This window comes from Ceratotherium simum, chromosome 30 (genome assembly GCF_057802395.1).
Source record: "Ceratotherium simum simum isolate JZ-2026a chromosome 30, ASM5780239v1, whole genome shotgun sequence".
Taxonomy (NCBI): Eukaryota; Metazoa; Chordata; class Mammalia; order Perissodactyla; family Rhinocerotidae; genus Ceratotherium; species Ceratotherium simum.
In genome coordinates, this window is record NC_141929.1 from 31,947,137 (window position 1) to 31,972,529 (window position 25,393).

Genomic DNA, 25,393 nt, shown 5'->3' on the forward strand with positions numbered 1-25,393 from the left:
CTGACAAGGATATAACGAAAACTTGTATACTCATATTCTGTTGATTGCAGTGCAAATTGGTGCAACAATTTTGGAAAGCAATTTGGCAACAGTGCCGAAAGCCATAAAAACATTCATCTTTTCACTTAGCAATCCTCCAATTCTAAGGAAATCATCCAAAATAAGGACAAAGCAGGATGAGCAAATATGAATTGCAACACTACATATAATGGTGTCAAATCAAAAGCAACTTAAATGTCCAACAATAGGGGAATAATTTTGCATACTGTGAAACATTTCCCTGATGGAATACCCTGTAGCCATTATAAATTATATAAGGAAACTGCCCATAATGGTAAGTGAAAAAATGCAGGCTCCTATGATTACAACTATTTTAAAACATGCATATAAAATGCATATGTAGTAGACAAAGATTCAAAGGGAAACACCCCAAAATTTGAGTAATTGTTTGAGGCTGAGTTTCCTTCTATTTTTAAAAAATGTTTCCACCTTGTCAGTTTATTATTTTGAATATCCTCACTTTGATAACGTCACTGTATTATGCATATCAATGTGTACAAACAAGCAACCCATTAAAGTACATCTTTACTACGGATGATTTCTATCTGGTCTGTTCTACTTTAAAACAGTGAATTATCTGCAACGCTGAAAACTCCAAAAGTTTCACATCCACAGCTTCTACTGAAACGTCTGAGGATTTTTCACATTCCCACAGGGTAACAACTGGTTGGAGTTAAGAAGCGACTGCCCCTTGTAGACAGTTTAAGTGCTGGCCTATTTGTCACGGCCGCCATAACTCCTGTTCTCCTTGCACATAAGCCTGCTTGATTCTTTCATGTCACTTGCCCCATTCCTAGTCTGCATGATTAAGAGGAAAAAACCGTAGCTGATGGAGAATTATCCTAAGTCTTATACCTAAGACTTACACCTCATTTGAATCCCCTTTTAAAAGTGAATCACTGCATATTAAACTTGAGCTTTAGTTTGGACTATTACAACACCAGAATATCACGTTCCAATCCACTACTTTTCCTCACAGGCAATTCCAGGGTCTTTCCTACCAACAAAAGGACAGTTGGACCCATTTCATCTCCTCCCAGCCAGATGTGTTCCTCAGTCAATAGGCTCTGCTGGTGCAATGCCTCACTCTTCCCTGGCGAGGCTCTGGCCACCCTCCTTCTCCGACCGTCATAGGACTACAGAGCCTAACACGCTCTAGACGGCAGTTCATAGCCACATCACTCGCGCTGCTTTTCCATGTTCCAAATCCAAATTATTTTCCGAGCTTCTTGAGTCAGAGATCCAGCAGGTTAAGGAAGATGCTTGCTTTCTCCCTGTCTGTATTCTAGCCATGATCTGACAGGACTCTGGCTCTGTTTGCTGCAGGCAGATGTTTGCATTTTTCTTTTCCCAGGGCAGAGAGTATAGGAACAGAGACTGCGTAGTAGCCAAGTGGAGAAGTGGCACTGGAGGTCAGAGGCGCCATCCTATCTATTGCACAAAAGATACAGTGTGATGAGAATGTCTGGGAGCTTGCTGTCTCTAAATCTGCACGAAAAAGTCACCAATTACCACTAACACGATATGTTATACTCATTTACATAAGCCTCTACAAAAGCTATAACCTTGGCAGATAAATTAACCAGACAACAAGCCAAAAAAAAAAAAACTCCTTACTCTTCTACATATCTGATCAAGTGAAAGCTGAGGGCCTGATATTGGACGGAGGACCTTTAGCCAACACCAGGACTCTAGGCACAATGTCCTTAACTGTTTCCCAAAGCTCGGAAAACTGTTCTTCAGGCGAGAGAGAAGATTTATTTCAGATAAAGGACAAATGCTGTCCTTTAATTAACAGCATCTATCTCCGGGACAAGCACATCAGGTATACAATACAGAAGATTCTTTTAATATAAAGGACAGATGGCAACTTCACTCCTGGGACTTTCAAGGCTGCCCCAGAAAAACACACAATTTTAAAAGGCTTTGAAAATCCTCTAAGGAGAGCCAGTCAGGAGACAAGAACACTTCACTGCCTCATTTACAAAGTAAACCAGAAAGTGTCTCAGAACCATTCAGAAACACTTGAAGAAGAGTCGGGTAAGCCGAGGGAGGAAAATAATAATGTTTGCCTCACAGTTGAGTTGTGAGGATTGCAAAAGTTTCCTTTCCTCTCAGCCTGAATGGCACCAGACGAAAAGGAGTTTTAACGTCAAGTATGGACTAACATAGTGGGCCCCACGATCACATAACAACAGAGCAAAACAAAACTTTCACACATCCTCTTCATGCTAATATCAAAAACATCCAACCACGACATTTCCACCCAGCTGGGCACCAGGCTGGCTTGGTAAAGGGACAGGATGGAGTCCCCAGCTTGAGCAGAATGTCGCTCCTTTTATGGTTCTCATTAATCTGACTCAACACACACATGTGTTGGTACAAGATTCCTACAGCATGTGTTATACCTGCCTAACTGGGTGCGAACATTATAAACCACACATCAACACTTCTTGCCCGAGTGTTAATGTCTGTTAATGTCCTGCTGGGGAAACGGCTCTTAGAGCCAGCTCAGAGCCACAATTCAACACGGACTGCCACAAGTTCTAGTCTTGGCGTGCTGATTTTAGGTGGCATATTTCATTTAAAGAATTTCGGGGTGGGGGTGGGGGTGGAGAGGGGGTATTATGGTGGCGTACTTGGTTTTAAGTTGCTGAGATTATCTTCATACAAGAAGCTTGAAAAGCCACAATAATCTGAAGGAATTTAGGGTTGAGAACTTAACCATGTGGAATTTGGCTACTGATACCTCCAGATACCAAATTAGGCTTTTCTTCTACTGCACTGTGATATTTTATAACACAATGATTAGCGACGAAAAGGGCTTGCCAATGTCATGGTGAATTTCCTTGTCTGCACATTTTCCATACAGCCTATGAAGTGGTGTACATTGTCCTCAAACTGTATTTACTAAGTTCCCAAGAGCACATACAGTGTGCTTGCATATGCAATATGTATAGATGTATGTCACTGATAATTGAATAAAGTGCATACTGTGGATTTCCTTTATACAACATATGAAGCATGCATAATACTATGTGGACACAAAGACACATACACACATATATATTAAACTAACTAAACGACAATTTTATAAATTTTGTGGAGTTTCCTCAAGCTTTGCTCGGCATCGCATAAAGTGCATATCTAAGCCACACAACTCCATTCCCGCAAATAAAAAAAAAAAAAAAGACATACACACAAGCACAACCGTCAAAACCGGATTTGCCCTTCTCTAAATTAATCCAATTATTCAAATGTCAGTTATATCTGTCACAGCCTGGCTCCTTGGGCCAAACCAAACTGTTAAAAATTAAAACTGTTTTACTTCGTTTAGTCTTTCTGCCTTTTTAGTGTAAAATCCACGGTCTCGACAAAAAGTTGTGGGATTTGACACCCAGTGCAACACAACCCTATTGCTGTCATCCATGCATAATTCACTTTGGAAATATGCACTTGCTTTAAAATATTACTAAAATATACATGTAACATATGCTAATTTCACTGCGTTGGCTTGTAAGCTCCAGCCACTAGGTTATATGTAAACTTCGCCAAGTGCATACACTGTACATAAAGGGATTATAAATGAAAGGAAATATCTCTGTCCCTAGCTCTCTGTCTCCAGCCTTGACCAAACTGACAGCCCCAAATCCCAGCACCATCTAACACGCCCTTCCCGTGGAGAAGACAGCCTGTTCTCAGAGTCTTAATTACATCCCAGCTGACTGCCCAGCATTGCCAAAATCAGGCAACAAACGCTGGCCCTTCACTCACAATATGGTCTGCTAAACAGACTCCTGGTCACACAGAAAGAAACTTTCACAACGTGGAGAAATAAAGGGACAAGCAGGAGATCAAGGGAGAGCATAAATAGTAACCTAGGGGATGGAAGAGAGAAAAACAATTCACCCCTACCACGCGAAAAAGGTAAAAAAGGGAAAAGAAAAACCTTCTCTTCCCAGAATCCTTAGGCACCAGTGAGCAGCAGAATTGTAACAAAGCTATCCTTATTACAATGAAATCAAAGCCCTACTCATCCAGCCAAGTACTGCTGCTCCTCAAGATGGGCCGCTGATACGGAGACTCAATAGATTAATGATCGCTAAGCAAGACTCACCCACCCCACACGGATCAGGCCATTATAATTACAGAAGAACAGCATGCAACATTCTACTATTGCAAATGGTATCATATGTTTTCCTGGCTCGCTTTCTGGGAAGGGTTTAGCTCATTTGACATGGGCAGAAGGAACCAGGGCCTTACGTTCATATCCACCTGTCCCTCATATCTACATACATAAAATTAAGTTTCTTTCTATTTGTGTTTATATCACATGTCAATGACAGTAATGATGGTCACTAAACTTAGAGGCTATTCTGGGTTTAGCCCAACTCTAAATACAGGCTAAGAGCATATACAAAATTCACTCCACAGGGCTTTGGGAGGAACTTGTTCTCCAGAGCAACAGAAACCGAGATCAACAAAAGATCCTGAAAGAGTGCTATTAGAGAAAGAGTTGCCCTATGTATTAAAATGTTGTACACTGAGAAAACAAACAGTAGTTTCAAATATGAGCCCCAAATCAGAAGTTACAAAGGCAGGCATTTGGAATTTTCCTTGTTGATTTTGGTGTTGTCATTGTGTTTCTGGCGTACCATTTATTGAACAGGAATAGCGCCCCCTGGCATTCTGTCATATAGCGACTCTGGTTGATCTGCTCACACGGGCAACTCCACGCAGGTCGCTCCAAGATGAACAGGGCTGTGGCTTTGGTTAGTTTCACGATGGTAGAGGAGTCTCCCAAACAAGGCAGGGCCAGATTAGCTAGTTAAACAGTAAAAATGACTCATACTTGCTAAGTACAATTCACAAAGTACTTAAACATACATTCTCATTAAGTTTCAAAATTACTCTATCATATAATATAAGGTTAGTATTATTCTTCTAATCTTACACAAGAGAAAACTGAAAGTCAGAGAAGTTAGATGGCTCATTCAAGATAATAAATAGGGTTTTTGACTACAAAATTCATACTTTTTCTGTTGCTCTAGAAATCAGAGGAAAGACAGAATGGGGGTAACTAAATATTTCACACGTACAGTGTTGGATAAATCAAGGGAACACAAGGACCTCACTTTACAGTATGACTAGGGGTCAGTAGGCACGCACTTCAGACAGGCAGCGAGGAAGCCGAGGTGTCGAGGATGCAATTCCTGCCAATACCTCCCCCTCCTCCCCAGCACAGCAGCCCTGGGGTGGGGAAGGTGAGGACACCACTGCTGCCTCTGTTGGGAGTTTTGAAGAGAAAAGCTAACTACCCAAGCACGCCACCATTTAAACACTACTACTGCTATCCCTAGTACCACGACAACTCCCTCTTTGTAAGAGAAGTTGACGCCGCTAATCCCTATTATGTGGTGACAACATGATGGGATGTTTTATACAAGGAGGTCAGCACAACAGGAAGAGAGAAACAACAAGGAAACTATTACAGTTGTTAGGCTAAATGGTTCTGGGACTCACAAACTGGTGTGTTTTTTTTGGCAGCTGTTTGTTCTCAGTTTTTTTTAGTTTTACCTGTTAGAAAATGCTTAGGGGGAAAAAAGTTTCATTATAATATAAACTGTGTTCAGCCTGGCTTAGCTCGAAATCATAATCTAATGCCTCATATGCAGCCCTAAAATTAAATCTTCATACCATTTTATCCTTTGAGCTGATATAAAGCTATAAGACAAAAACACAAAGGATTCAGTATACCTTAACAGTGCTGAGTAATAGCCATTTCAATGATTTGTTATTTTCTATGGAACTTAAATAATGAAGATTTGGAATCCTGTTTCCATTATAGAAACAGACTACATTCAAATTGCATCTTGAGAATTGATACCAAACATCCTTTGGGGATAAATTCACTGCAATTTCAAGTCTGGGAAGGCAACCAAGATACTTAATGGAAAGAACATGGACACATTTAACATGTGCTTAAACAAGAGATTTAAAAAAAACACAAAAAACTTTAAAATCCAAGCCAATGAAAAGGGTTTCAAATTATGCTGAGAGGACATCTCTCTCACCAGCAACCTACATAAACAACTAATAAATGAAAAGAAAATAAAACATTTGTTGTGTTCTGATTCCCTTAAAAATAACTCTTCCTCAAGGCCTAGGCCAGGGGCTGGCAAACTATGGCCTGTGGGCCAAATCTTGCCACCTGTTTCAGTAAATAAAGTTTTATTGGAACACAGCCACACTTCTTCATTTACATATTGTCTGTGGCTGCTTTTGCACTCCAACAGCAGGCTAGAGCAGTTGTGACAGAGACTCTGTGGCCCACAAAGCCTAAAATATTTACTATCTGGCCTTTTACAGAAAAGGTTTGCCAAGCCCTGGTCTTGATAAAGACTTACTGTGATCAATGTGGCAGGGAGCTCAACCAATTCTCAATAATTCACCCTTATGAAAACCGGTTTAAAGTTTAGATTTTAAGAAATATACTTAGTTTTACACCCTGGCAGGGTTTAGTTTTCACAGCAGTGACCAAAAGCCTGGCACTGGGTTAGCATTATTATCAGGAACATCTACGAGGAATTTTAGCAATCTGCTTGAAGTTCCTTGCTGAAAGTTCTACTTTCCAAGATAAGAGCAATTAATCTCACAGAGATGCAAACCCAAAACTGGTGAGATGGCTTTAGAAGCAACAGACCTGGGTTCGAGTTCCACCTTCTAAGATTGCTTTAAAAATGTCCAGTGGGAATCATTACTTCAGCTTTTGGAGGCCCAGTTTTTTCATTGGTAAAATGAGGATATGACCCACCTCAATGAACGAAGGTGAATGAGATGAAATGTTACAATAAATGTAAGGTACTTAACACAAGGTCTGATTCTCTCTAAATGTGAGCGTGTGAGAGAAGAAGACATGAATTATCTCAGGATCCACAAGATAAACTTTCAAGAGTCTCTTTTTATGCACTACCCTCACCTCATCCAAATATGTGCTGTCTTAAGAATCTTTTTCCTCTAGTGATCTGTCTACAGGTGTCTGATTTCCTAGTACCCATAGAGGAAGGTCTTTGTTTTCCTTTCATTTTGCCTTTTGAGAGCCCAAATCTCAGTCATCCTCTCCGCTGCCCTCATCTCAGGAATCTTCCAAATTCTGACTCTTATTTTATATATACTGTTAGAATAGCCAGCTGCCAAACAAGCTCTTACATAGGCTCATTTGCTGAGGTCTCCACCATGTCCTCCATGCAATCCACATAAAACAGGTCAAACACTCTGAGCCCCAAAAGTAACTCAAAATATATAGAACAGTAAGTCCAGGTAAGATTTGGAGAAAAGAGCTTACCGCTTACGCTAGAGAGATACAGAGACAGACATATGGAGAATTATGGAGAGTTCTGGATCTGAAATGCATACATGTGGTTAGTATATAATAAGTTTATTTGTGTTATGGTATCATTAGGATCCTCAAATACCAACGACAAGAATGAATGTGCATTTGAGGGACCTCTGAGAGCAAGTCTATGCTTGTCTGTGAATACTGTTTAAAAATACCCAAAACAGTTGTACATTTGGAAATTTAAACAAATACAATAAAAATTAGTCTTACTTTAGTTTTGATGAAAATGCCAATTTTTCCTACTGGATTTGAGGGTGATAAAATAAATCTCCCAGGATTTTAAAATATATTCTTTCCTTCATACTCTACACCTATTCTATACATTTCCTGTATAAATGAAAGACTCATCCTTCTTTCATTTTCTGAGTGGGGAAAGAAAATATATATTTCTCATATTCAACTTTGCTGTAAATTACAGTAATTCAATTTCAGCAGATTCGAGTTTTCAAAACAGCTTATTTAAACAAAGCTTATGAATATCTGAAATAATGCAAATTATTTCACCATGCATTCAATATGTTTGAGATCCCACAAACTATATGGACCTCAACTTGCAATATAAATCCTCTACCACAGATAGTCTGATATGAGGCATCAGTATTCAAAGTACAGATGTCCATGCTGGGAAAGAAAGCACCTGAGTAGGACTTTCAGATGACTCTTTGTGGGCTTCCCAGGTATCCTTGTATCAGGGGACCCATGACCTAGTCTGTGGACTGTCCCTAAGTATGGGGGTAGGACGAGGAAGCAAACAGACTCACACAGCCCTATGTCTATCTTCCATTACTTTGAGGTTCAAGCTTCTCACATTTGCCTCTAATCAAAATATGGAGTAGAGCCTGCCTACTGCTTCCTAGGGGGCACAGTGACACAGGCTTTGGATTCTAAAGATGTGTATGTCCCTGAAATTGAAAGAGCCCTGCTATGTCTGCCAGATATGGTCTTTAGGTAGAAATTGAAGTGACAACATCACTGGAGTCACTTCTCCCCAGAGCATTAACTTAAATACAAGCACAGTACTTCCACCACCAACCAGATCTGAATTCTCATTTGGGGTCCTGTCTGGAGCCTTCACCATTAGCTCTGACTACAAGCTAAGCAAACAGTGAATGCTATAAAAGAAATGGTCCCCTATGATCTCTACTACAGAAACAGAGGCCTCTGAGATTGCATTAAACTCTGAATATGGTTCGTATGCTATTATGGAAAGTCTACAAATGATTTCCCCTAACTCTGGGAAGAGACGTGGTGAAAGAGGTTAATGGAAATGAGGAGACAGCGAACATTAACAGGCAGTGAGGACTGGTGATTCAGATGCTTTGGGAGTCTGAGAGGCATCATACCCTTGGCATACTTGTTTCAATGAGTTCTCACTCAAGTGGGACTCCTTGAGGTGTTCCAGAACTATCAGTTAGAGTGATAGATTCCAAAGGTGCCCTGTGGGAAGTCTTATTTCGCAGTGCCCATTTATCTAAGCATATACAATGCAAGAGACTTAATGATACCACCAAAGATGTGTCATGGATCAACCAGACTAGTGCAAATCACTGTCAACGTCGGTCATCGTAGCTGAATTCCCCAGGGTCGCTTCCAACATATGCTGACTGAATTAGTAGCAAAAGTAGATTTTAAAACAGATTTCAGGTAAAGCTGATAAACGCCCGACCAGACCTAAAACTGGAATGTCTCTGATAATAATGAAACACAAGCCAGCGCATCTGGCTAGAAAATCTGTCTTCCCAGCCTTGAACAGAAGTTGAAATCTCCCTTGGAAGAATGCACAATAGAACTCCCGTGAATTAGCTCAAAGAATTTAATACCTGTTGCAATTTTCTCCAATTTAGTATATGAAATAATAACACAGACGGCAATTACTATAAAGAAAAACTTCAGGTGCAACAGCATTAGTGCAACAGCTGGGATCAAGTGTCAGCCCAGAATAACAAATTTCATTCATTTTATCTCCAGCTCTGGAGACATGCTGCTACTAGCTTTAATAGTCAGGAATGTCTGTTGGCTAAATGACTCTGCAGAGCTAGTCAAGTGAGGGCGGCCTGCGACAGTATAATTGGCCTGCTCGCTAGAACACTATCTGGGGGCTATAAGCACTGGACTATAAACAAGCATGAAGCTGCACTCGATGCTGAGCAGAGCAGTCTGCAGGAGCAAAGAAAAAAAGGAGAGCCTCTGATGGCAGGATCTCTCACTGACACTGGCGTCAGGTTGGCTACAGGTGAACCGGAGCAGTGTAGCCGCTGCAGGAGAAGAAAGGCGCGGTTAAGAGAGCAATCATTGATCTTGTATTGATTTCTGCACACTGTGTCCTAGATCCACTCCAAGATAGAATGACGGTTTTCGGTTTTGTGCTTGCCAGAGACAAAAATGACTAGCACCAGCCCCACTGTTTTCTGATCATATTTCCTTTAGAAACACGCCACCCATAGATTTTTTTCCAACAGGGAAATCCAAACAAGTTTATCGCTGAAAAAGAGGGTTAGAGGCTGGTTAATCAGCCATTTGTCTTTGCCGCTCTGGATCTGGGAGTCAAGGGGTCAAAAGCAAGCACAAGTGGGCCCTTTGGTTTTATCTCAGGTAACCCCCCGTCTCTGGTAATTGAACCCATTGCTCGCGGTCAGAGTTCCTGTCACTCATATGCAATGTCTGTCATTACTGAGAAATGCTTCATGTCATATTACACTGACAGAACCACTACAGCAAGGCTAGCAAGAGTCCCCCAGCACCAGGGCTAAGACAACGGGAGCCTCTTTCAGACCGCTGATGTTTAACATTTTATGTGCTGACACTGTGTCTGTAAGCACAATATAACGAAAGTCTAGTAAATGGGAGATAAAAATTCATCCTTTCCCTCCTTCAGGGGCTGCCAGGCAAGATCAGAAATAAAACAAGTTGGCAGCTCCTATGATACCGCTGCCTCGGTGCCACGGCAGGCGTTTCCTAAGGGCGGAACGTGGATTCATACCCAGACACACTCACAGGCATGCACACACGTTCCCATTTGTTTCTGACGTGGCTTGTGGACAAAACTCGCCTTTCCCTCGGCAGGGCGCAAGTCACTGTCAGAGGGCCGCTAACCTCGGGAATCAAACTCTTCTCGGAACATATTCTGACACTCGCAAACTACGAAAGGCAGAGAAAAGAAGGCCTGCAGCACCTTTAACCAAGAATGACTCCACCATTCTGTGTGGAAGTCTCAAGACGAGCTCTGAGGAAGAGTGAGCCCCTGAGAGGGGCTCAAAAGCCAACAGTCCACTGTCGAGTAACAGCGACTCCTCATTTTCAAGGCCTTCAACCTACTTTTCCAGCCTTACCATCCTTCATTTCTTCATGCAGTTTACCAGAAGTCTCCATGTTACTCATTCCCCATCACACCTTGCACTTCACGCCCCTGGGCCTTGGCACATTTCCATTCCATTTGAGAAATCGTTCCCTCACTCCCTCCTCCTTCAGGGCCCAGCTCATACACTGCCTGCTCTAGGAATGCAGCTCGGATTCCCCTCAGCTGTTCATTGCTCTCTTGGTGGTTAAGAGCTTGGGCTCTGCAATCACACTGGGGTAGTCTGAATCCTCACCCTGGCATTTAAGCAAGTTTGTAAACTGGGCCTCAGTTTTCTCAGCTGTAAAATGGGGTTAACAGTGGTGTCTACCTCAGATGGCTGTTGTGAGGACTAAAAGAGATAGCCCATAGTAACAGTTACAATGGTTACATGGTTGCAAAACAGCACCCAGTACAAAGCAACCACTCAATAAACTCCTACTATAACAACAATAATAATAATAATGATAAATAACATTACTGCCATTGGCATTCTTAGCATATTAGTATACTATTAGTAATTATTACTAATTAGTAATTAGTAAATTAGTAATATATATTACTAGTTATTAGTATATTAGCACTACGATATCTCATTTTTCTTTGCTTTACAGTGACTGGTTTCCACTGCTCTCTTCCACTTGGCAGAGAGCATGTGCATCAGCATCATCTGAGAATTTGTTAGAAATGCAAACTCTCAAGCCCCCCGGAAGGGCCTGCCATTTGTGTTTCACATGCCCACCCTGTGATCCTGACGCTGACTCAGGACACTGCTGTAGGGCTGGGGCCTCTGGTGACCTGACTTCCTGCTCTGGAATCCCAGCTCCTCTGCCTCCTAGCCCTGGGTCCCTGGGAAAGTTACTTAACATCTTTTTGTCTTGGTTTTCCCCTGTTAAAATCAGGGATAATAAAAAAATACCTACCGTTTTAACCGGTAAGTTAATTCACATAAAGCACTTAAAAAGTGCCTGGCACAGAGAAACACTGAATAAGCACAAGCTAGAACTATTGTTATTTAGGACTAAACGAGTTAATAATACATGTGAAGCCTGTGGGTGCTTCAGCAGGAGTTCAATGAGAGCTGTTATTAGCAGTAGCATTCATCGGATGTTAAGCCTCCTGAGGGCAGAGACCCAGGCTTTATTCATCTCTGTAACCCCCGGGAGCTCAGCCCCCACCTTGCATCAAGCAGGCACTCGGAAAAAGGTTTGCTACCTGGAACTCTGTGGTGAGTCCAGCGGCCTAGGAGTCAGGCTGGGTATTTATGTGGGGTTAGTGCTGTGCTGGCCAGAGGGCAGAGAAACAAGACAATTCACTTTGGCTGCCGCAGCTTTCTCAAGGCCACCAGCCTGTGGGCCCACTGTCTTTTGCACAGATCTCTCCTCCCCGGCTCCGAGGCTGCCTTCACTAAAGGTCACACCCCCTAAGCCTAGTAACTTTGGACTTAAAAATCATTTTGACTTGATATTTTACAGGGAACATGGCAGGCTTAGTGAGTTTAATCTCTCTCTCTCTTTTAATACACCAGGGGTGGGACACCTTTTAACCTATCTGACAAAGCTTTAGAAAAGCCTCTGCTCAGACGTTGACTGCAGCCTGAAGCAGAATGTAAAAGCTGGCCGCGAGCTTTCCCCGCTGGAGGGGCAACCCCACAAAGAGTCACAATCCCTCGGCACTCCTCTGGCATAAACCGAACTGTACTCACCAGATCATCTCCCCCTACACCCCTCCGTGGAGAACATCAAAATCGGCCGAGGGAAAGAAAGAGCTAGCCTGCCAGTCGCTGGCCTTCTCTGAACGGTCTGCTTCACCCATCTATTAAAATAGCCAGGTACACACCATACCAAGAGTATTAAAAATCTGGTTTTGCAGTAAAGGAATGAACTAACCTGTGTGGGAAAAGTTCCCATTTTAGACAAGTGCCAGGACCATAATAAATAGTAAATGGTGACTGTTATTTTATTCAAAGAAACCATGCTACCACATTTACTATAAATAAGACTCATACAGCTAGTCCAATAGTCAAATCTATAAATATTAAGTCTACGAAGGTCTGCTATTTATCTAATAGAAGACAGGATTCCCCCAACATATAATCACAAGCTAGCCACCATTCGCAGTTAGAGGAGGTGCTCTCTAAGGGTCTAAACAGGCATTGCTAACCATCCTGACAGCAAAAAGAATGCAGCAGTTTTTAAAAACATTATATTACATTTAAATCTAGTGAATTGGGGCCGGCCCCGTGGCTTAGTGGTTAACTGCACGCGCTCCGCTGCTGGCAGCCCGGGTTCGGATCCCGGGTGCACACTGACGCACTGCTTCTCCGGCCATGCTGAGACCGTGTCCCACATACAGCAACTAGGGGGATGTGCAGCTATGACATACAACTATCTGCTGGGGCTTTGGGGGAAAAATAAATAAAAATTAAATCTAGTGAATAAATGAACAAATTCCATCTATGGATGACTGTTTCCACTGTCGCTCCTTGTAACAACAGGTTACTGGTGACCGGAGATGTTTTTCCTACTTCCAGTAATGAGAACCTAGAGGACAAGAGAATTGAATAAACTATCTTTTGATTCATGGGAACAACCATCAGGTAAATCCAGGCACCAGGGAGAGAAGCTGAAATCATAGCGGTATAAAGATAATTCATGTTTCTCTCCAAAGGCATTATCACTATCAAATTGGACACGATAAAACGTCAAATACAATCCCGGCAGCAGGGCCACAGGCCCTATTCCCACTACGGCTCTACAGCGGATCCTGGACAGAGTCTTAGATACTGACTGGATCCCCACACAGTCCAGTGGTAACCATTTCCTGGAGCCCTGCAAGGAACCACGCAGAACTCAGACAGGAGGGTTTCAGATCTCAAAGCACCACGCTCTGAAGAATAAAAATGAATTATATTCACCAAACCAGGTGGGGAAAGCGCATTGCAAAGATATCTCTAATGCTGAAATATTACATTGCCAAATGTTCCTGTCAAATCGTGGTTTAATTATGTTGGCCCCCATGCCTCTTATAATCGCCTGTCATTAGCAACCAGGCTTGCATCTGTTTACACGTCTGTCAGAAAGGGCCAGCCCAGCGGAAGCCAGGGGAGAAGAAACCTTTTATTGGGATATGGCCTCAGCTGAGAAAAGGTCACCTTAAAGTTGACCTATCTACACCCAGGGCCATCCCGCAAAAGATAACCCAAGGAAAGGAACCCTGAGGCAAACACCTGAATAGTATAGAAACAAATTTTAAATAGGGTTGTTTAGAGATTCTCAAACCAAAGAGGGAAATGTTGGTGTTTCATGGCAGTATTATGCCTTCTTTTAGGGCATTTCTGCTTGTCCCCGGGAAATAACACTAGTGATGATGCATTCTACACTCCGAAGTCTTCAGGGTCTTTCCACCCCTGTGCCCTCCTCAACCCCACAGGGTCACACCTGGCACCTACTTCTTCCGTTAATTCTCTTTTCCTCCTCCGGGGACCAGGTCTGCTTTTCTCGCCACTTAGTAGCTGCCACTGCCTGCTCTATTTAGAGGATTTTCTCCCAAAGACTGGCCTCATAATAGGCCACAATCTCCCTAGAGGCCTCTCACTTCCCCACATCCCTAAAAACAAACATACAGATCCTTTTGTTTTGACATTTTAGCACATCAACAGCAAGAGAGAGAAAAGGAGAGAGAGAGAGACAATATACCATAGGGTTATTCAAAAGCTTAGAATATTTTTAGTTAGTGGTGAGTGATTTTTAGGGTTTGATTCTCTTCTAACACATTAAATCGGTTTGAGTTGAAGTTTTGTCAATAACTATCTTTATCTAATTTTCTCTGAATTCAGTTTCATCATCTATAAAATGGAGATAATAGTACTCAACTTTTGTATACTACTGTGAGGAATAAAAATGAAAATACATATAAAGCATCAACATACAGTAGGCACTCAACATCTGTTGAGCTCCATTTTGATTCCCTCTTTCTTTCCATAAAGACTTTCCCAATTCAGAACGACTACTTATTCCAAAGAGCTTATGATTTATTTATGGTTGATGCCATTTAATTTGCCATTTATCTCACAATCAATGATGTCTGTTTTCTAACATCTAAACTAAAGCCCTGATTAGACCAATCACAGCACTGGAAACACAGTGGAAACTTCCAAAATACTCTGTAAATGGAATTTGGATTCATTTTTATTCTGAGTCAGTAAACACCATGATCAAAGGAAATCTCTACCCCAACCCCAAGATCTGACCCCTTCTGCCTCTCCAATTCCATCTCACTTACTTCCTCCTTCAGTCACTGTGCTCCAGTCACACTGGCTGGTTCCTTCTCCTCCTCCTCAGCTCAGCTCAAATGGGGCTTCCTCGGACATCCTTAAAAAGCTCTGTGCCCCTCCCCAATTGCCCACCTGTTCCCTTTTCTCCGTAGTACTTATTATCTGACATTATCTTATTTCTTTGTTTACTTGTTTCCCGTCTCTCTCCCACCACTAGACTACCAGCTCCACCAGCACAAGAAACAGACGGTGGTTTTTGTTCATCCTTGTATCCCAGTGCCAAGCACATAGTAAGTATTCACCAAATATTTGTTGAATGAATGAATGGCACTTTGCTTTCTTCTTAACCATCCATCTATCTTCATGTTACTGGAGAGCCAGACACAAAATAAGGACCCATAAGATTAATGTCAGATTCCAGTCTCACTAATGCTTAGAGAGATGCTTTATAGCATAAAATACCCCAGAACTGGCCAAGCACTGAGAGAAACATGAGAAACTTTCTTACTAACCCTATTAGAGAAGGTGATAACCCGGGGAAATTAGGTGTCTGCCCTAAAAAGAGGCCCATCATGGACTCAGGAATGAATCAGGTCTTCACAAAACATCTCTTCTACCCTGAATCACGCCTGTCACTCTCACTACTTCTTGGCCAAGTTTTCTCAGCTCCTCGGCCCACTAACACTACGAGCCTTGCTTTACACAATGCCCCCGCTGCATCTCTCCTGGCTCAGCAGCCTGTGAGCTCCACTGAGAAGGCTTCAGGAGGCCAAGCTACAGACCCTACCCCAGCAGAAAGAGTGGACTCTCTTTACCCCACCTCCTGACATTTTGAGAATTTTAGACCTTTCTCTAACCCGTAACCATACCAGGGCCCTTTCTAAATGCGTGCCCTCTCTGGAGTTCTGCACTTAACTTTTAGGGCAGCCTACCTCCCTCTGACCATCTTTTCTCTTTGACTTCAACCTTCATTGATCAGTATGCTCAGTGGTAGTTATCTCACTAACCCAAGTTTCAGGGCGAGTCAAGGTGCATCATCTTACCTTAAATGACAAGGTAACGTTTCATTCTAGAAAAAGATTCAAAACCCTATCAACACTCTGAGGTATGTTTAGGGAAAAAAATCATGCTTCTTTTGGAGCGAAAGACGCATCCATAGGTTGCCATGTTTCTAATACATTCCATAAAAGAAGATTATTTCTCTGACTCACAGAGAAATCAGAGAACACTGAATTTCCCTCGGTGGTGATTTCAACTCTAGTTACAAACTCCTCTTTCTTAAGATGTGGTCAAGTAGATCCATTTTTCCCTTGTCTCTTTTATATTTTCAAATGGGTACGGGAGAAAATTGTGAACCTTCTTCACATATATCAACAATCTATGAAGACTTCTTCCTTGACAAGCATTAGAGCCAGCTCCCAGGCACTACACTTTCTGCAGGACCCCAGGCTTCATTATTAAGTTTGAAGCTATGGGTGAAGGGGAAAAAAATGCTCTTATTTTACAGATGTGCACTGGAGGCAGCTACTAACGGTTATCTTACTAGTTCAATATGGTAAAAGAAACCAGCCATAGCTGGCACCACCACACATTGTTTCAGAAAAATGCACTGCAGAGAATTCACACCCTACCTATAATTTTAAAAGATTTGCTCATTTAAACCAACCGGCAGCATTTTCTGCCACATAATGGAGAAATTCACAGGATGCTAGGCCCCTCATGGCTTCTGTGGCTATAAAAGCTCCTTCATGCTAGATTTTTTATATTTGGTAAATTAATAGTTTACTGTTCCAAGATTCCTACATGTTTATATTATTGCTTTTCTAACATAAAAGTTTGCAGTTGTTATGGAAACATATGGTAACATTTGCTGCTAAATTTTAAATGCATTTTCTATCCCTGTTACACACCTGAAATGAAGCCAAAAACTCTCTTTGCTTTACATTAGAGTGAAATCCAAACTGGTCTGGGTGACTATAAATGGTTACTGTTTGTCTTGGCTCCTACCTGTATCAGATTTAGACTGAGGAATCTTAGGGAAGAAATTACACGGGATAAAATGGATATTTCTAAATTACAAGGCCTGCAATTCCAGTGGCTCCAAATATCAGCTTTCTGTTTCATCTCAGCCTGCCAGAAAGAAAACGGTGAGGCCGGACAATAAAAGATCGACAACATTTACTCTCCAGAGCCAAAAGCTTCTTGTTTTGATTAGACTGGAGGAGGAGGCTGCAGATCCTGATCAGTTAAGTCTTGTTAGCAAATTAAATGGTTGTAGATCACAATGGTGCAAGACATGAGTTAGAGCCCCTGGTTTCAACTTGAAATGACAAAAGTATATAAATTCTTTCAACCCATTCTGTTCTGCAATTTTCCTCTTTGAGCACCTCACAATTCTCAAATAATTGTTCATGATGACTCTTGGCCCATGGGGAGGCTGGCTTGGAAACGTTCATTGGATAGGTTTTCTAAGTGGCCCAATTACCCATTTCTCCATACCTTAACACCTCACCCAAGTGAAGTTTCCTTAGGCAATGTAACTAGTCATAAGTACTACTGAAGAAAACTAAGCACTTTGGCTCAGAAAAACATCAGATGAGAAAGACAGATGAGAATTCTTGCCTGTTTGAGCATTTTTCTGGGACTTTAAATTAAGATAAACCAAGAGTCACAGAAGACCTTCAAATAGGTGCATTCGGTCTTGCTCTGGGACCTAGGAGACATAATTCCCACCCACATCTTGGTCCTGTGGGCTGTGTTCTTTTATTCATTTCAGCGCATTTGTTAAGAGTTGAGACAAATTTTCATAGGTTAACTGTCTCTCTTTTCTTTCTGGGAATATAACCAGGCTATTTGCTAAAGAGCTTCACTTTAAGTTTCAGAGAAGATTAGACATTGTTTATATATATTTGAATTGAATGGGGAAAAGAATTATGATGCTTTTCTAAATACAGAAATATGAGAAGCTGTCAAAGATTTTTTGCTCCATAGACATTGTGTAGGAAGCAATAAGTGTTACTGATCCCCAGCTGTACATATTTGGAGGGTTCTATGGCAGTGACTGAGAAAATATGGGTATACCCTCCTTGCCCCTCCCTCTCTTTTTTTCATTTATTCAAATAAAAAATTTCAGGTTCTAAGGCATCTGTTCTAGTATACATCCAGGGTGCTATCTGAGGAAGCCAAGGGCTCAGAATACAGTCATAGCAGGGCCCAATCAGCGGTGTAGGTTAGAGTCCTCACAAAACATGGGTGATTACCACATTATTATGTTACATATAATTATATATATGTAAATAATATACATACAAATTACATATTATTTCTATAATACATATATTATAGGCAGTGTTGCATGTTTTCATGGTTCTCCACCTTTCTTCTTCTTTAGAGGACAGAGGGTAATATTTCCTAATCCATCAAGACATAGAAAAATGCAACGATTAAAAAGAAGATACTAGAACCTCCCTGCCTGGACTCAAGTCCTGGTTCAGGCACTTACAACCTGTGTCAAGCCTTTCTGGGTCTTCGTTACCTTAACTGTAAAATGGAGATAAAAGCAGCACTCCCTTCGCTGAGTTGGCATGAAGAGTAAATAAGGAAATATGAGTAAAACACTTAGAATAGGACCTGGCATATAGTAAAGATTCATTAGAAGTTAGCTGCTATTGTTAATTATGACGATGATGATAATCATCTTCTTCATGATAATCAACAGCATAATTATGATCGAGATACCTGTTTCTTGACTCCTCCAGTCTGTAAGGCCTGTGTTTCCTAAGCTTTGATGATGTGATCCACCATCACGATTTTTAGTGATGTCCACGAACCACCTATATGATTATAGTGCTAGCATTTTTCTTTAAATCAACTTAAAAAAATTTTTTTAAACTTAAAGACTGACTTTAGTCTTGCCCTCAATAATATTATTTGAGAATCATGCATCTAAATGCTAATTATGCTTTGCTAATCTAAAGCAAAATATATAACTTTTAAAATAAAAAGTATTCATCAGTGTATTACAAAATCACCTTGTGTGTCACCGGGAGCATGTGTGTTGTACTTCAGGGGCCTCTGAGCTAGGCCTTGGCACATTTCAGAAGGGCCTAACTATGCATGAACTGGGGGACATTTTCCATTTGACAGAAACCCACCACCACAACTCTCCGTGTGGACAATACGGAGAGCCTTTTTAAGGGACTGAACATGGGCGCCTGTCGTGAAGCTTACTTCCCTCAGCACATGTTCAGGTGTGAATCCTGTCTCAGTGCTAAAGGACTGAAAATAATTCCCTTTCATTAGCCTAAGTTCCTAGTAATGTGAGCATTGTGTTGGTGGGTAGATTGCCGACAGGGTGAGGCCCTTGTGAAAGAAAAAGATGACACTATATCCAGAGGTCTCATCCAATCTCTGCAGCCTGGATTAAAGGTATTTTGACCCCTGTGCTAACCCATTTTCATTTGGTACAAGAAAAGATTAATTACTTGTGAAAAACAAGCTAACAACTCTACAGCAAATATATTATTGCTATATAAAACAGGACATAAAGGTTCGCACTTGCATCATTAGCTCAGCTATAATAAATGAGACACTCTAGGTGATGCATAATATGGTAAAGAAAACACAGCTGTTTGCTTCTGTAGGAAAGTGCATAGGTGCACCGCACCTGAGTCTGCAAACACTTAATAAGCCCTCAACAACAAAGCCGCATCACTCTGAACAGCAATGGCTGAGGACCATTATCCATGGATAATTAACTATGTCAGGACATTGAGGTCCTAACATGAGGTCCTCATAATTCCCCACTAAGGGAAAGACAGTAAAACATTATTATAATATATTACTAATATTTAATAAGAGGACTGTTCTATTTGTGTGTTATTAATGCAAGCTGTAAGTTACAGCCGCATTTGAATTACGATTAGTTCTTCTTAGCACTCTATCACTCGAAGGGCAAAGCAGACTTTGAGCTTAAGAACCGTAAAGAAATACTTTCATTTGGGATTAAAATTTTTTAAATGCATTTGCAATTTGCTCTGTTTATTTTCCCTCTGGTCACATGAACATATCTATGGTGGACATTTATCACTGGAAAAGCCATCGCTAAAATGACCAATATTAAGGAAGCCCAGAGCTACACACGTGTAAAACATTTCTAGTGCACTCATCTGATGTTCAGAAGAGTCCACCGTTTTGCTTTCTCCGAGGATCGTGGTCATTTTCAGACTCTCCCCTGTAACACAAAGTATTTAAATTTCTCAGTAACAAGGCTTTTTGACGCCTGAAGACAAAAGCCCCTCTCCATTTATTAAGATGACTTCCTACTGTGTGGGGATGTTCTTTACCTCATAATTAAAATAGCACCTGAACAGGACCATCTGTGAGTGTGGATTAAGTTTTTACAAAATGTGAACATCCTTCATTTTTTTTCTGCCAAATGCCTCTAAAACGCATGTGTATTTTGTGTGACATACCAAAAAAAAAAAAAAAAAAAAAAAATGCATGTTTAAATAAACTTTTACTCACCCCAAAAACGGAAAATGAAGTAGTTAGGGTAAACATTTTGCTCTTCACTGCAACCTTCCATGCATCAATAAAATCAATAAACTAATGTACAGCTCCGTAATTTGCTCAAAGAATGAATGAACTGTCAGGCTTTGCTTTCCGTTTCTAGGATTCTGTCAGTTTATGGCAACCCAGAGATAGTTTGCCACTTAATTTTCCTCTTCCTTTTTCAAATGCACACATTTTGGAAAAGACATTATTTATACAAAAGGCTGCCAAGACATTGGGTTAGGATGGATTTGGATATACAGACTATTTCACAAGCTAGCCTTATTTAACCAAAATAAAGTCTCTTTGGGAGTTTTTTGCACAAACTGCAAATCCATAAATGCAAAGATTATAAACATTGATACAGACATTTCTTCCAGAGGGTTTTCTGACCTGATGTTAACTTTACATTAGAAATTCATGTTTCTTTAGAAACGTTGGCTTATTTTAGTGAAATGGTTCCTTTGGTACAACTGGGGCTGTGATGTCAACCTGGTCCATTCTAATAACCCTTATGAAATATTTACAATGAAATTTAACCACGCATGCGTAACAGCTGACTTTCGCGGCAGCCAAGGTTTTTCTTTTTATTAAAGGAAAGAAATAGTTTTTATATTTTCCTCTTCTACAGAAGATCAAACCCACATATATTTAACAACTTCCCAGACCATACCTCCATGTGGCCATCAGTCTGGAGCAGTGAGACTAAAAGATTATTCTGACCACATGACATCCTTGCGCCGTGAAAGAACAGCTGGGTTCCCCCATGGAGGAACTGGGAATAAGACATAAACTCAAGGGTGTAACAGGAGAAATGGTGATCACTAGCAATGGAGTCCCTGCCCTTCCTTCCCGAGAATCAAATCCTTTATCAGACTTAAAATTGCCAACATTTTTGCAGACACCCTTTTTATGGTGACACTGAGTACCATATACGCCTCATTCACTTTTGAAAACTCTCATATGCTTTCTCCGTAAAAGGAAAGATGAAAGAAGGCCAAGTCAAAGGCAAAAAAATACACACAAATATTTCCTCCAAGCAAGAACCCGCACAGAATGGAACAATGGTATAAGGTCACAGGAGGCAGTACCCAGATTGCATTCTGGTCTCCAGGCCAGGGTCACTGCCTCTACTCTGGAGAAGTGTGAGAAGGTTAAGAAGATTTCTCATTCAAAGCAGGCGGGACTGCCATTCTATACCAGAATCCTATCCACACCATCCAGTCTCCAGACACGTACTGATTAGCCTGAATAACAGGTACAAATATGTGAATCATTGCCAACATTTAAATAGTTAGGAGAGTTCACAAGCACACACACCCAATCTGAATTTTCCACTTCTCTTGAAAATGGAGAAGACCTAGTAACACGGATCCAGCCTCCTTGCAAGGCTGAAGAGCTGCTGCTGCCCACTTCAGACAGAGTGTGAACTTCCTGTTCACCCCAGTCCCACCTCTCTGGCTTCATTCATCTAGATTATGTTCCAGGCCCTGCAGACATTTGAGTTTGCAAACCCCTGTCTGAATTCACTAGAAAACTCACAAATATCCAAGTATCATGCCACTTCATCAAGAGCTCAGAAGAACACTTGCTTGAGAAAGCCCAGTGCCTCTTTGGGCACGATTTCATCATTCCATGTGCCCTCCTAACCCCTCAAAACCAGGTCTCAATCTCTTGGACAGCCCAGGTGTAATGGTCTTAGATGCCCTTGGTACAAAGGCTAGTACATGCGTGAACATACACACACACACCAATGCTCAGAAACACACAGGGGGAAATCACCAGCTCAGGGAATGGCCACTTTATTTCACAAAGCAGAGTTCTCAACCTGCCACCCAGACTGGTCCTGCTTGTGTATGCTTCACTCAAACCCGCGCTTAGATTTTTACATGCAGGCACACTTTCTCAACACACCCTCTCTGACTTTTCTGCCACAGCCTGTTTCCAGTGCTGCTGGAAGATGCTGTACTTAATACAGCTCCCAATTCTCAGAGGCCCCCTCAAAGCTTTTAAAGTGAGCATAACATGCAGAATTTCAAATGAAGAACCAACAACAGAAAGATCATTTACAGTAACTATACAAACAAGCTAAATGAAAGACTTGTGTTCAGTCATTAAAAATAATAATGCTAAAGCCCCGAGGGCTGAAATGTAAAGCTTAGGCTTCATGTGAGGAAACAGAAAAGGAGTGTGTTTATTATCCCAATAAGATAACCTGCTAATTTATTTAGTAGGCAATTTTAGAGTACATTCGTTCACAGTGAAATCTCACTTTATCAGATTATACGAAAAATAACAACCACAAATAAAAATAGCAACCACAAGCCAAGGGATTTTGCAAGACAGAAATCACCGGGTGAGAGAGCAGCACAGGGCTGCTGGCAGGTATGGCCACTAACAACTCCCGCCCTCTCCTCTCGTGCTCTCCGGAACCAAGCCCAGAGTTAGTTATAGAGTTATCTCGCTCACACTTTGCAGATGATGCCTAACATCATGACAACGAGAAGAGGAAAGGTCTCCGGACCTGCCTACCTACAACAAGTTTCTGTAAAGTAATGAATACAGACAGCTTGGGGACCATCCACCTGCGCTGCCTGCCTCTGCCTGCCTGCAAAGTGAAACCACCAGGGATTGGCAGAAGGCACTTGCCTGACAGGGCCAGGACAGCCTTTCTCCTCAGTGACAGCCCGGGCCTACCCTCTTACACTTGACCCACCATAATTCCTTCACAATGCAGCAGCGAGGCAGCTGACAGCAGCAGCTGCAGCTCCTAAGCGAGATGGATGGAATTTTCATAACTAGTTCCCCAAGTTACATTTTACCTTCAAGATAATTTATGAGCTGCTCCGGAGCCTTGAAGAGACAATATGCTTGCCATAAAATTAACTGTAACAGTCTTGTAGGTTATAATTAACACTGGGAGGGTAGCACCAACTGGATGAAACACATGGCATAATTGATGGTGGAACTGGAAATGACGCAGGCTCACAATGTCATTACTGCGCACACTGCCTGCGCAAGACTGCCGCTTTCCGAGGGTTAATTAACAATCGCCTTCCAGGGCCCATATTCCAGCAGGGAAGAGGCCAGAGCTGGGCAGGGGGGTGGAGATTTTGCTGGCAAGGCCACGGGGCACCTGGACGAATACAGAGGCTGTCGACAGTCTGGAAGGAGAGGCACGCCGAACTGAGAGGCGTGCCGAGCATCTGGCAACGTGCTTCCTCGAGCTCAGACCGAGCCCTGTACAAGCCTGCCTTGCAGACATGACTTCATTTTCTCAGTCAATAGAATCTTTTTCAGTGAAGAAAAAGATATGGATAAAAAGAAGAGAATCAGAACTTCCAAAATACCCTTCACAGGCTTACGATATTTATTTAGAATATAACAGAGCTGAGGCGTTTTTCAACTTAACATGGGCATACCCTACCAAAAAATTAAGACAGTCCACTAAACCTAAAGGTTTATTAAACTAAAAATTTTTAGGCTCCTGAGTACCCTGTCCAGAGGAGAGTATGGAGAAAAAGCTAATCAGAAAAGTCGTGTCAATCGCTCCCATCTTGGAAAGAAACGCTCAACTCTTCCTTTCATGTACGGATACTAAATAGTCTGATAAATACCTGAAAAATACTGAATATTCTAAACACACTGGAATCACTTAAACAATTTCAATAAGTAATGTTAAGGTGATTGACCTATTTTTGGGTTTTGATTTGTTTGTTTTGTTTTGTTGTCCTGGGACAAGATAGTGAAAATCATTCAGATAAATGATGCAACAGTGTCCCCTACAGGCCAACAGAGCTGTTCCTCACCCCCTCCCTGCCACTACTTCCTCAACTGGAGGCCAGAGTTCAACTTTATCTATAACCTGGAATATACATTACAGAGCAAATTTGTAAACTACACTGGGGACACCCCTGAGATAGAATAAAAATTACTGTTCTCCATGTGCGATAAGTTGTTTGCTAGATATAAACATAGTGTGCAGCTGGTGATTAACCTGTTATAGAGTACATCCATTGCTACCCGCTCACCTTAAGGGACCCTTCTCAAATCAGCCTTGACTAACCCAGCCCCAAAATTACTCCACTTAGAAGATTTACAAGATACTTGGAGGCTAAACTTGGATGTTCTCATGTGTGCCCCTACTCTCCCATCTTCTAAAAGACTGTAACCAATATAAAAGAAATGACACAGCTATAAAGGTAATAACTTTCCTTTAAAAGATTTATGTAGGGAGATTTATAAAAGCATGAGCTGGAAACTATTTCCTTATAGAGAGAAATGCACCCACATCTAAAAAGTGTGAAACATGTTTAGGTACCAGAGGAAATAAATATTTACAGACACATACCGGCCTATCTCCACACTGAGAAGGGTGCTGGAAGGTCCCTCTCTAAGCCCTGTACTGTGAGACCCGTGCTGAAGTATTGAGTGAACCACACGAGCGGTTGACAAAGAGTAAAGCCTTGTTGCTGCTCTTGTGGTGGCCACACAGTGCCTGGTCTGAGCTGGGCTGTCTGGGCTTAAATTCCATCTCCACTACTTAATAGAAGCGTTATCTTGGGCAAGTTACTCTGCATCTCTATGCCTCCATTTTCTCACTTGATAAAGGATTTAAAACCGGCACTTAGTGAGTTCTTAGTGAATGTTAGCCGCCATGATGAACATCAGTACAACTGCACATTTCAAGGACAGTGGAGGCAGAAGGGTGAAAAGCCACTGGGAGGAACACCTATCCTTCCTTCAGCTGCTCCCTGGGATCTAACTTACA

General features: G+C 41.6%; 1 protein-coding gene across 4 annotated transcripts in view; it reads right to left on the reverse strand.

Annotated features, from left to right (window-relative positions):
- The window catches only part of FTO (FTO alpha-ketoglutarate dependent dioxygenase), a 380,905-nt gene that overhangs the window by 141,564 nt on the left and 213,948 nt on the right, over positions 1-25,393 (reverse strand). The window contains exon 9 of one of the 4 annotated variants that reach the window (XM_087420249.1): positions 19,916-20,302. The exons of the other annotated variants lie outside the window; for them this stretch is intronic. Coding sequence (XP_087276375.1) covers positions 20,245-20,302 — 58 coding nt within the window. The 3' untranslated portion in view covers positions 19,916-20,244. Of the gene's footprint in view, positions 1-19,915; positions 20,303-25,393 lie in introns of those variants that run through there. 4 annotated transcript variants of the gene reach the window in all.